At 36.9% G+C, this 13816-nt stretch overlaps 1 protein-coding gene across 1 annotated transcript in view; it reads left to right on the top strand.

The window, feature by feature from the left end:
• The window catches only part of ABCC4 (ATP binding cassette subfamily C member 4), a 280662-nt gene that overhangs the window by 225137 nt on the left and 41709 nt on the right, over positions 1 to 13816 (top strand). The window contains exon 26 of the mRNA XM_043990550.1: positions 4141 to 4296. Coding sequence (XP_043846485.1) covers positions 4141 to 4296 — 156 coding nt within the window. The remainder of the gene's footprint in view (positions 1 to 4140; positions 4297 to 13816) is intronic.

Genomic DNA, 13816 nt, shown 5'->3' with positions numbered 1-13816 from the left:
ATTGCTGTGGTTGTGTAAGGAAACTTGGGAAAAGTCCATTGCAATAGCTGGTGTTAGGTAACTAAGCCATTCCAGGGGAAGGTGATTTGGAAATGGAATAGGGGAAAGAGAGAATGAGAGAGATAGGCAAAAGAAATTAAAGAAATAGAAGGAACCAGACTTGCCAACTGATGTTATATCCTCAGGTAGCACTTTTTTCTGTATCTCTTTAATGCATCATGTCTTGTGCCATTATCTGTGCATCAGTCTTACCTGTCTACTCAACTATATGCTACCTGAGGGCAGAAAAGATGCCTTTTCTAAGCTCTATATTTTTCCCAATATGTAACTAGGTAGTATAGTGGATAGACCTCTAGGCTTGGGTATCAAGAAGACCAGATTTCAAAGCTAGCATCAAATGCTTGCAAGGTATGTGAATCATTTAACCTCAGACTACCTCAGTTTCCTTATCTGTAAAATGGTGATAATAGCACCTACAGAGTTGTATAAAATTATAAAAATGGCATAACATTGATAGTAATAGTGACATAATATTGATAAGGAACTGTGCTAGCCATTAATTATATAATACGGTACTCTGCATATAGTAATAATTTTAATATGTCTGTTGAATTGTTGAATTTGAATGGATTTTTAACATTATTTTATATTTCATATAGGATAGTACTGTGCACATAATGGGTTACTATGTGGAATGATGGATAGAGTGACAATTGGAATTAGGAAAATTTATCTTCTTGTGTTAGAATCTGGCCTCAGGCACTAGCTTGTGTGACCCTGGCCAAATCATTTAACCCTGTTTGACTCAGTTACTTCATCTGTAAAATGAACTAGAGAAGGAGATAACAAACCACTCCAGCATCTTTGCCAAGAAAAGCCCAAATGGGTTCACAAAGAGTTGAACACGACTAAAACAACTCAAAAACAGCAAATGTACATAGTAGGAATTTTTAAATGTTTGTAGAGTGAATAAATCAATGATGATATGCTGATATGAAATAGCAAGGTAACAAAGGCTTACCCATATAACCAGAATCACCCATTACTGAGGTATAAGTTTGTTATTAGTTTAAAAGGAAATCTCTCTAAGCTTGTCTCCTTCGTACAGACCCGTCTCATGTACTAGATCAGCGATTTAAAGTGAGAAAAGGAATGCAATGCTGAATGCCTTCACAGCACAGAGCAAACATGAATGTAGGGAGTCTGAGGATTGAACAGACAGAAAAGATTAATGATGTTGGTTAGAATGACTTTGAAATGCTGTTACTTGTAGTACCAGAAGGAATCCTGTGGTTACAAACAATGTGCTTAACTTAGGACCATAGCTTTAGAGCGGGGAAGTTCCATAGAAATAATTTGGTCCATCCTCATTTTATAGATGAAACAGAGGCCCAGGACAGTTTAGTGACTAACCCAAGGTCACACAGGTACATAGTCCAGATTCCACCTGAGTTCTTTTCACTTCAAACATAACATTCCAAACATAGCAGCCTTCTTAAGCATCAAGTTTAACTGTTATTTTGAATGTGACTTTTAAGCTACGAATGAATGAAGCAATAATATGTGAACTGCCTAAAGAATCCCCATTAAATAGAAAAGCATAAGAAACATTAGAAGCTAGCCCCAAATTTGTATTATGAAAACTTAAAAGAAATTGCAGGATTACCTGAGATTTTAAAAGGTTTTTGGGAAAATTGAATCGTAAGACTCTGAGTTATAATATTACAATAACTCGAGTTTTGATTTGTTTCTTGGGTCTGTTAGCAATATCAGATTTAGCTCCATTTATTTATCTAGAAATATTCTAGAGGAGCTTTAGTTATAAAAGAATTTTGCAGTTGCTGTACCTTCATGCTCTCCCCTCTTTCTTTCTTTTTCTCCCTCTTCTCCCTCAATCTCTCCCTTTTCTCTTTGCTCACAATAACCTGGCATAGTAGGAAGCATAAGTAATATTATCCTCATTTTCCAGATGAGGAACTAAGGCCCAGACTTGACCATGGTCACACACCTTGTCTGTTTCAGAGTGAGACTTTGAATTATAGGAATCTAATTCTTAAGTCCAATGTTTTTTTCCACTCTACCAAATGGACTCTCATTCTCTCTTTTCTCAGTCTGTTATCACCTCTAGTAAGTGGTATAAAGAATGAAAATAAATCAGTGTTTTCTATGACTTGCTCACTGTGAATTGCTACTTGTTCTGTGAAAATATATGAGTGGTTACTTACAAAGGTGCAGTTATGGTTGTGTAAATTAGCTTCAAGTCTGTATCTTGTCCTGCAGCTATCCCAACATGCTGTGTAGATGTTAGAGACTGATTAGCCTTTTTTGTATAGCATTGTGCTAATTATAGTGACCCTAAAGTAAGGAAACTAAAAAGGATCTTTGAAAGATAGGAGGTTACTTGAATTTGTGATCAACATGGTTCACACTGAAACCAATTAGGTCCTTTGCAAGATCTTTTGGCTTTGATGAGTTGGAAAAGCAGAGAAATCCAGTAGAACCAGTTCCCATTTGGGCAGGGTTTTATTTATTGTACTTACCTAAAGTCATAACTAACAATCCTGGTGATTTTAAATAGGCCTAAATGTTTTTTCTATATTTGGGCGTGGCTAATCTACCATTTATGGAAAAGCTAGAAGCCACTAATCTCAACTAGAGGTACTCATGTCTACAAATATATGTTTCTCTGTTAATTAATTTTTAAGAGAAGAGCAGGGGCAGCTAGATGGTGCAGTGGATAGAGCACCGGCCCTGGAGTCAGGAGTACCTGAGTTCAAATCTGGCCTCAGACACTTAACACTTACTAGCTGTGTGACCCTGGGCAAGTCACTTAACCCCAATTGCCTCACTAAAAAAAAAAAAAGAGAGAGAAGAGCATTGCACCCCATAAAGGATCAGGGCTGTCCAGGGCTGCCACTCAAGTTATCTGTGACCTTAAATCTTGGTCTAGGATCCTAATTGCCAGTTGAAGATTCTTTCAGCAACCATGCAACTTGTATGGCATTGGATGGATAAATCTTGCTAAAGTGCAGATTCGAAGCACTTGATATAATAAAGCTACTGTAGAACACTCCGTTATTAAGTTTAAAAAATAATGGATTCCAATACATGCGTCTTGATACCTTTGAGTTAGTAGATGGAGTTAAAAATTTTTTTAGATTAGGTAGAATACATTATCTTATTAAAGTAATTGTTTTTAATTCACTGTTTATCGCCTCAATAAAAAAAAAAACATTTCTTAAATTATCTTCATTGTGTTTAAGCCTTGAATAAAGATGCTTTCTATACTTGGATAGTTCCCATTTGGCAGTTTCTATCTGCCAGATCTGTGGGTGCTAGTTTCTGCTTGTGGATCCTCAACCTATCTATAATATATTACATAGAATACATTATAACAGGCCTGCATTTATTGGAGTCCATTTTTTTGGTTTTGTAGTATAATGTCTCTCTGTTCTTGTTTATTTTATCTATACCTAGAAATGTGCTGAATCCCTTGTGAAGATTTCTCAAATCTTTTGATTTATTTGTTTTACTCTAAGGGAAAAAACGTTTTATTCTTACAGCTTTTCTATATAAAATTTGGGAGTGTTGTTTTATAAAATGTTTTGAGCTGTTGAGATGAAAGAACCAATGTAATCAGCAATGATTATACTTGTGTTGTTGCTGTTATGTGTAACTAGCTACTGATCATCCTTTTAAAATCAAATCACTAAAACCCACTTTCTGGGATTTGAAAAATGTTTCCTTTCATTATAGTGAATAGTGTCTTGCCCATTATCAGGAATAGATTTGCTTTCCTTATCTCAGAATAACTAAGCTGAACTAATATAGTTCAAGAAAATGGATATATTCTTGTTGTAAGTGTTTTTTTATTCCAGTTGTAGACCTCTTATTGGTATAGGAAATTTCCCTGGTGCTTTATACTCTGATACAGGAATGAAGATAATTGGGAGAACTGACTTCTCATGGATTGGCATTAAGCTACTGATAGCTTTTCTCTATCAGAAGTATAATTCTGATTTTAACCCTTTTTTTTTCATGAAAATAAAATTTTTATCAGCCAAAAAACCCAACAGCCCAAAAACCAAGAACAAAAACTACTATATTCTTTTAAAAACATGGTACTGGTTCTGTTTATAGGTTGGAATTGTGGGACGGACAGGAGCTGGGAAAAGTTCCCTTATTGCTGCACTGTTTCGGTTGTCAGAACCTGAAGGTAAAATCTGGATTGATAAGATTTTGACGACTGAAATAGGACTTCATGACTTACGGAAGAAGATGTCAATCATACCTCAGGTATGTATTTCCCACGGTATTCTGTGCTTTGGCACTGTCATTTTCATCTTCATTGTTGGTATTTTTTCCCTTCCTTTCCATATGATAAACATTATTTTTTAATCTAGCACGTTCTTGGGGCAGCTAGGTGGCACAGTGGATAAAGCACCAGCCCTGGATTCAGGAGGACCTGAGTTCAAATGTAGCCTCAGATACTTGACACTTACTAGCTTGTGACCCTGGGTAAATCACTTAACCCTCATTGCACCACAAAAAAAAAAAAAAAAAAAGAATACCTAGCTTCCTTCAAGGCTCAGGTCATATTCTAGTTCCTGTGGGAAACTTTTCCAATCTCCCTAGTTATTAGTACTTAATTGTTCCTCAAGTTATCAAATATGTAGTCATCTCTTTAAATATCTTTCTCCTATAGAATGTAAACTCCTAAGGGTAGGAACTTTGTTTTGTTTTTATCTCTAGCTCCCCCACATTGCCTTACACCCAGTAGGTATTTAATAGTGGCCTATTGCATTCTATTGGAATTAAGCAAGAATTAAGCACCTACTCTTTTTAAGAACAGAGGATTTTGGATTCTGATTCTTCTACTGGCAAGTTTGTAAGGAGGGTTAGGAATAGGAAACACAGTCATCAAAGCAGACTGTCATAATTAGGAAAAGTGTAAGGCAGTAGCACAATTCTGAGCCTGAATGAAAGAGGATTAGACAACAGACAATTGATCTTGCCAAAAAGGGAGATCAGCCAGCCAAGGGCAACACTGGTTCAGATTGCATACTCATTTGTAAAACCTTGTATTGAAAGATAAAGGAAAATTAAGAGCAAGATCTGCTCGTAAAACAGTAAGGTGCAGTAGAGGGGAAAATAGGTTGACAGAAAGCTTGGTCTAGATCATACTAACATCAGAATGAAAGCAGGAGGACAGCAAACAAAAAAATGGAAAAGATCTGTCATTATTTCTCAGATAAAAAGGGAAGATCCCAAACAATTTGAAAATATCACTTCTTATAGCTGAAATTAAGAAAATATAAATAACTGCCAACATATGTGCCTGATTCCTATTTCTGTAAAGTCTTTATGAAATTTTTTACATATCAGCATCCATATGAAAATATGGAAAGGGAATAGGCAGGGCTTCTGAAACAAAATTCTACAATAGACTGTATCTTTGTGGTCATACAATTGACTAAATTGTACCAGATATATTGTCCTAATTATAATAAAGCACTTGATTTTCAGCCTTAAAAGCTCTCTCCTAACAAAGTATCACCCATGCATAACATAAGATCATAAGGACAATGGAGCTGTAGATGCGTGGTACACGTAGGTTGTGGTATATTATAAGTGGAAAATTATGGACTAAAAGAGGTATACTCAAAGAAACATATGACCAGAGAACCTGGTGAATTATCCATTGAGGGCAGGGAATAACAGAAAGATAGACAGTAAGTCATTAACCATTTATTAAGCACTCCTCTGTGCCAAGAATTGTTCATATATATTATAAAATAAGTAAAAAAAATAAGTAGGTAAGGATAAAATATGGACAAAGTACTATAGTTTGAGGAAAGAGAGAACATTTTCAGCTCAAGATATTGACAGAGGAGGAAGTTTCTGAAATGACTCCTGAAGGAAAATGAAGATTTTTATAAATCAGAAACAGGGATTGCCCTGAAGATATCAAGATGACTGACATAAGCATTACATTTTGGCCAGAGTATAGAGTGTGTTAAAAGGAATAAATTTTTAATAGGGTAGGAAAGATAGGTTGGAGCCAAATTGTTATAGGCTTTTAAGAGACAGGATGAAAGAGTTTATATTTTGTCTTAGCAGAGATTGGAGCCCAAAGAAGGTTATTTGACCAGGGCAGTGGCAATGATAAAACCTTTGCCTTAGGAATACTGAGAATGATACCTTGGAGTGGGAGAAAGACTGTGGGCAGAGAGGCTGTTATTTCAAGTATGAAAGGATGAGTTCTTGAGTCAAGGTTCAGGAAAAAAAAATATGCTGATTTTTCTGAAATTTGAATAGAGGTCAACAAAATATAGAGTAAGTGAGTTTGACTTTGTCACCTGGGAAAATTCTAGAATGGATTATTAAAATGATAGCTGTGATAATAAGCAATGATTCTTTTTTTTTTTTTTTTGGTGAGGCAATGGGGGTTAAGTGTCTTGCCCAGGGTCACACAGCTAGTAAGTGTCAAGTGTCTGAGGCCAGATTTGAACTCAGGTCCTCCTGAATCCAGGGCTGGTGCTTTATCCACTGCGCCACCTAGCTGCCCCCAGCAATGATTCTTAATAGCCAGATAGCTGCAACAAAAATGAGGGTTTTTTTAAAAAATAAAACTATTGAAATAGATAAGGAGAGTGTCAGGAATGAATGAATGAATGAATGAGTGAATGAGTGAATTTAGTTTAAATAATAAATCTGTGTTCTCTTCTATTGACCTCTTATGACAAATATGCATAGTCAAGCAAAACTAATTCACTCTTAGGCTCTGTACAAAAACATAGATGCCACATTCTGCATCTTACATCTACAGTGTTGTTACTGTATAAATTGCTCCCCTGGTTCTACTCCCATAGCTCTGTATCAGTTCATGTCTCTCCATGTCTCGAGTCTCTCCCCACTCCAGTCCATCTGCCATTCAGCCACTAAAGTGATTTTCCTAAAATGTAGGTTGGACCATGTCATTCCCCAACTCAATAAGTTCTAGTGGCTCCCCATTGTCTCCAGAATCGGATACAAAATGCTCTGTTGGGCATTCAAAATCCTTCATAACCTAGCCCCCTCCTACCTTTCCAGTCTTCTTACACCAAACTCCCCACAACAGACTCTTTGATCTGATGACATTGGCCTCCTTGGCTGTTTGATAGCTCTGTCTCTTGGCTCGGGGTAGCTTGGAATGCTATCCTTTCTGGGATCTACCTCTTGACTTCCCTGACTTCCTTTAAGTCCTAACTAAAATCCCATCTTTTATAGAAAGTTTTTCCCAATTCCTCTTAATTCCAGCCCCTTCTCTCTTTTAATTATTTCCTATTTATCCTGTATAATTTAGCTTTTTTTTTTTTTTTGGTACTTATTTATTTGCATGTTGTTTCGCTCATTCAATATTGAGTTCTCTGAGGGCAGGGACTGTTTTTTGCCAATCTTTGTATCCCCAGCACTTAGCACAAGGCTTGGCATATAGTAGAAGCTTAGTAAACGTTTATCAGTTCATTGATACACCACAACTTATTTAAGCTACATTCCTTAATTGATAGGTATCCATGTTGATTCCAGCTTTTAATCACCACAAAAAGAACTGCTATATCTTTACACATATAGAACCTTTTCCTATTTCTTATTTCTTTTCCTTTATTTCTTTTCCTATTTTGGGGTATAGGCCTAGCAGTGATATAGCTGGGTCAAAGGGCATGCGCTATGTAGTTACTTCTTGTATATAATTCCAAATTGCTTTTCAGAAAGGTTGTACCCACTCATTGGTCCACCAACAATGCATCAGTGTGCTTGTTTTCCCACAGCCCCTCCAACATTTATAATTTTCCTTTTTTGTTATCTTTGCTGACATAATAGGTATGAAGTAGAATCTTAGAATTGCTTTAATTTACATTTCTCTGGTGGTATTTTGCAGCAATTTTTAAATATGGCTACAGATAACCTGTGTTTCTTTTCTTGAGACCTGCCTCTTCATATCATTAGACCCCTTATCATTTAGGGCATGGCTCAGGTGACTCTTATGCTTATAAATTTGAATGTGTTCCATATGTAGCTTGGAAATTGAGACCTTATCAGAGAAACTTTCTGCAAAGGTTTTCACCAATTTTATATAATCAAAATGATACATTTTTATCTTCCATGATCTTCATTATATTATATTATATTGTATTGTATTGTATTAACTTATTGTTGTAAAGAAGTTTTTTTTTTCTTTCCGCAGATCTGATAGGTCTTTTTTTCAGCATATATATATCCTTTGTCAGGAGCACATCACTATCTTCTCTAAAACACTGTGAGATTAAGTGATTTGCTCATTAAACACAGCCAGATTATGTCAGAAGCAGTTCTTGATTGATTGTAAGGCCAGCATTCTGTCTACCATTACACCATATTGGCCTTTTTTTTAAAGCAATATTGCTTTAAGATATGCCCTTATTGGGGCAGCTAGGTGGCACAGTGAATAAAGCACTGGCCCTGGATTCAGGAGGACCTGAGTTCAAATCCAGCCTCAGACACTTGACACTTACTAGCTGTGTGACCCTGGGCAAGTCACTTAACCCTCATTGCCCAGCAAACAAAAACAAACAAAGATATGCCCTTATGAACAGAATGCATAAGGGAAAGGACCCTCACTGTTCTATATTCACCATCCAAGCCCTTCCCTTTCTGTTCTTCTCCTGGCACTCCAGAACCCTACCAATGAATCATTAATTAAGAATCAGAAGGGACCTTAGAGTTCTTCTAGTCCAATCCCATTGTTTGATATTGGAGTTAACTGAAGACCAGAGAGGCCAAGTGTTTTATTCAAGGTCACCCAGGTGATTGGGTAGCAGAACTGGACCACAAGTGCTCTAACTTCCACTCTAAGACTTTTTGCACTACATTTCTCTGCCTCTGGATAAACCTACTCACTTCCTTCCTTGACTAACTCCATTCTCCTTGCTGCTCTGTTTCCTGACATTTCCACAGTGCTCTCTGAGATATTTTATGCACAATTTTTCCCCTGACTTCCTCACTTCCCAACTTTTGAAACATCCCTAGAAACTACAAGATTGACATTGGATTAATTTGTAACTTTTACCCCAAAGCACTCTTCCACTGTTAGCAATGTTCCTTTCTAATGGTCTCCTAACATTTGGATAGACTGGGCACTTGAAAACATTTTGTCTCCATTGTCAATGATGGGGTCAATGGTTTTTGGTTTTGTTTTGTCAGTAAACTCAAGTTTCATTTGATTTCTGAGTAAAACAGAATTTCTGAGCAAGGATTGTTTTCCCTTTTTGTCTAGAGGATGGGGGGTTTTGAGCAGAATCTCAAAGCCTGGTTTCCTCAGTGATAAGAACAGGACCTACTAATGAAAGAGAAAAGAGGGACAATGGGGATAAATGCCATAATTTATCTGAGTAACTAGGACCAGAGAGAGAGGGGGAATCTTTTTTTTTTTTTTTTGCGGGGCAATGGGGGTTAAGTGACTTGCCCAGGGTCACACAGCTAATAAATGTCAAGTGTCTGAGGCCGGATTTAAACTGCTTTATCCACTGTGCCACCTAGCTGCCCCAGAGGGGGAATCTTAAATGGCCATTTCCTTCTGGATTTGAAGGCTAGAAATCATTGCCTGGGCCTCCAGTTGCCTTCTCCCACTCCGAGAAATTTGGAACATTTCAGGCAGCATGAGAATAAGAAAACAATGCTATTTGTCTAAAGTGAGTCCTTTTTGACAGCCTCCTGATTCTCCAACAAAGGAATGCTGGGGATTCCGGGTCTTAAGCTTCACAACTGGATCTCTTTATCTCTTCTGACTCATTAACAAGACAGAGTCAGAGATAAGAAAATAGAATGGTGGTAGTGAGGATTGGAACTTGGAGGGACTGTGAAAGATGCTGGTCATGCTCTATGAGTGAACAGTCATAAGTGAAGAGTGATGTTGCTGTGTTCTCAAAGAAGGAATTTATCTGCCTGGATTTTGTATTTGCTGCTTGCTTTTAAAGCTTTAAAGTTTGCAAAGTACTTTATACCTGTCATTTCCTTTGATCTTCATACCCCTTCAAGTTAGTTCCTTTTATTGTCTTTTTTTTTTAATAGATGAAGAAATAAAAACTGAAAAAGATTGAAGTGACTTGTCCAGGGTCATTCAATTGCCAAATGTCTGAGGCCGGATTTGAACATGGGTCCTTCAGTATACCTGTCCAGGCTAACATAGCTTCCCTGTTCATATAGCAGAGTGCTTCCATTTTGAGGATCACTGGTTCTGGAGGTTAGAGAACTGAAGTTCAAATACTGTTTTAGATGTTTCCTATCTCTGGGCTAGAAGCAGTTAACTGGCGAAGTGGATAGAGAGCCAGGCCTAGAGTCAGGAAGTCTCATCTTCCTCAGTTAAAATCTGGCCCCAGACACTCATTAGCTGTGTGACCCTGGGCAAGTCACTTCACCCTGTTTGCCTCAGTTTCCTCATCTGTTAAATGACCTGGAGAAGGAAATGGCAGACCCCTCTACTTTGCCAAGAAAGCCCCAAATGGGGTCACGAAGAGTCAGAAACAACTGAAAAACAACCAGACAGCAACAATCTTTATGACAGTCTTCAAGAAGACTAAGTCTCCATTTGTCTTCCATTTCTAGATCTATGATAGTGTTAATGTAATAGTTCAACAACCCCGTGCCTGTTAAAAGTTCTCCTCCTTTTTTTTTTTTTAAATGTATGTCTTATTTCATTTAAACTGTAGCATGGTCATGACCTGAAGGAGTTAAATGAGCTTCCAAAAGAGAACACAGAGGTGAAATTACACTCAGGGAGTAGTTTACTTATCTGACAGTGATCTGGCAAAATGTATTTCAAAACTTTTTGGATGAATTCTTTGCAGCTCAAGCTCCTATCCTATTGCACAAAGAAACTGTTTACAAATGGAGAGTAATCCCATGCAAATTTAGGATTTATGAATAGCACCCTAAGGGCTGGTGCAGATCAAGGGCGGCTCTGTATCATGATTACAATGGAGATTTTTTTTTTAATTTAATTGATTTGTGGTTTTTGCATCTGGGTTTTTTTTAAAGTGACTTATAGAGCTTCTTGCACAGCAAGGTTTTTTGGTTTGGTTTTGTTTTTAAACAGTCCCACCATTTTAGATATTTCACTTCCCTGGTCTTTTTTTTTTTCCCTACACTGAGAGGGAGGGGAAAGTAGGTTAAGAAGAGCAGCTTCTCTTCAAAACCACTTTTTATTACCTGGTTTTCCTTTTGTCTTTTCAAGAACAAAACCCAAAGAGAAAGAGGTGGGTATGCTATTACTAGCAAAGAAATACAATTGGATTGCAGCCTAATGCAACCCTCCTTTTGTTTCTGCACACTGAAGGCTTCATTAAAGCACAGTAGAACTACTGGCTGGAGTTAGTGACCTTTTTGTATCGAAAAGGACTTTACATGGACTTAAATTCTTTTTCTTTTGTTGGGGCACAATGTCCTTTTCTTCTGAAAATGGATGATGGTCAGTTCACTCAAAGGCTACAGGATGGAGTGGGGTGGGGAAACCCAACCTCAGTATTGAGTGATTTCAGGTGATTTCCTTCATTTGAAAACAGGGAACTCAACTTAATCAAGCTCCTCAGGCTTCAGAAACAGGAAGACTTAAAAAAAAAAAATGCTGCTTTCCCCACATTTGACAAACAGCAAAGATGGCCACTCTTTATTCTTGTATTTTAGTTGCGGGAAGTTTCTCAATTTGGAACATAAAATGATCAAGTGAAGTAAAACGTTTTCTCTTTTATCTTGCTAGTTTGTAAGCAGTTGTACGGTTTTCAGACTGCTCCCAGTGGGTTTTAAGTGTCTGAAGGTTAGTGGGTAGGATTTCTTCCTGAGATAATGAGAGGCTTGTTTTCCAGCCAGTCATGCAGAGGTCTAAAGACTGTGGTCTTTGAGGCTTTCTGTTGTATGGAAGGATTATCAGTTTTCTACACTAAACTGTTTGATTGAAAGTAGCCATTTTGTGTGACACTTCTAGTTTGTATTGCTTTAGTTGCAAAGAACAAAATTACCACTGCATGCAATGGTTGGTTGGTTTGTTGTTGTTGGATTTTTTTTGTGGGGTGTGTGTGTGTGTGTGTGTGTGTGTGTGTGTGTGTGTGTGTGTGTGTGTGTTTTATTACCTTTATTCCCCTAATTTTAACTAAAAGACAAATTTGGCATTGTCTAATGTATGCCATAGAGAATCAGGGTGCTTTTTCCCTCTCCATCCCTTGCTGAATGTAAGTTAGGTTAAAGCTATGATCAAATACAATTTAAAAATAGATCTGCAGATTTTTTTTTAATGTGTCCTGGCATGTACTTATAAATTTTGGCTACATCTACATGAAGGTTGTATGTCTTTGTGTAAATCTCCTACTTGCAAATGGTATGCCTTTTTCTAAGCTGCAAGCATTTTTACAACACTTATTTACAGGGTTAGGTTATTAACTCCATCTCCTGAAGACAGCTATTTTAAATAATAATTTCTATCAGAAAGAATAATTAAAAATGACCCTTATCAGCTCTTGCAGTACATGTCTTCTGTTAGGACTTTTATTACCCTTATGAAGACATTATAATGGGATTTCTTATTTGGCAAGCCTATGAAAATGGAATGAAGTAGGAAATAAAATGAGCAACATGTATAAAACACATCAGCATATTAAAACAGATGTTGTTAAATTACTTGCCGGTTTTAAAGGAAAATGTTTCTTCCATCAGTTAATGTTTTATTAAACCATTTTTCTCATTCAACAGGTTTTGATGGAAGTTTTACTAATTGAAATAAATATCTTTGACATGTCATATAGGAGGAAGATTTTTTTCTTGCTCTTTTGTTTTTGTATTGCTAAGTCAAGCAAGAGGGATTGATTCAAAGTACCTTTTTTGAATTGACAAAGGAAAACTTAGAGATATACTGTAATTACAATGAACTTTTAAAAAAAATTCCTTTGAGGTGATTTATTTTATATGACACCCTGATTTCGAGTTAATAAGCCAGAAACCTTCTTAAAAAGAAAGCTATGTTTTGATTATTGTTATAACAGGAGCTGATTGAGCAGTTCCAGGATTTTCACTCTGACCCCTTTGAAGGCCAAGGTGCCAGCAAGCATCCTTCTCTAGTCCCCAAAGCATAAAAAAGAATCAGCCATTTCAGATTTAGGGATCTTCCTTCTTCTGGAAGGACTAAGTTTGAGGGGCAGTTGTTTATATATTGGGGCAGGCAATGGAACTTAAAATTTTTTTTTTAAATCATAGTCTTCCAAAAATCTCCATTTACTAAAGTTCTCAAACTATCAACTAAAGAAGGAAGACCCTCTTTTTAAAAAATCTAAAAACAAACAAACAAGAAAACAAAAACCCTCAGTTACCATTGACATGTCCTAGAATCTAACTTTGTAATTAGGTGAAATTCTGTTTGTTTCCCTCAGAGATGGTGAATCTTCAGCTGCTAGATGAGAGTGTGTTAATGTGGGAGAAACATTTCTTAACAAGTCCGTTTATTTGGGCAATACCATGAGAAGTAGTTTATTTCAGATCAGGGTGGGGCAGCTAGGTGGCACAGTGGATAAAGCACCAGCCCTGGATTCAGGAGTACCTGAGTTCAAATCCGGCCTCAGACACTTGACACTTACTAGCTGCGTGACCGTGGGCAAGTCACTTAACCCCCATTGCCCCTCAAAAAAACAAAAACAAAAAACAAAAACAAAAAACAGATCAGGGTGGTAATTTCCTTTAAAAAAAAATTACTACTTTTAATATTCTTTCCTTTTTAAATTTTGAATTCACAATTCTCTCCCTACCAACCATGGCC

This window comes from Dromiciops gliroides, chromosome 3, assembly GCF_019393635.1.
Source record: "Dromiciops gliroides isolate mDroGli1 chromosome 3, mDroGli1.pri, whole genome shotgun sequence".
Taxonomy (NCBI): Eukaryota; Metazoa; Chordata; class Mammalia; order Microbiotheria; family Microbiotheriidae; genus Dromiciops; species Dromiciops gliroides.
Note: the sequence above shows the minus strand (reverse complement) of the source record. Positions and strands in the feature narration are given on the sequence as shown.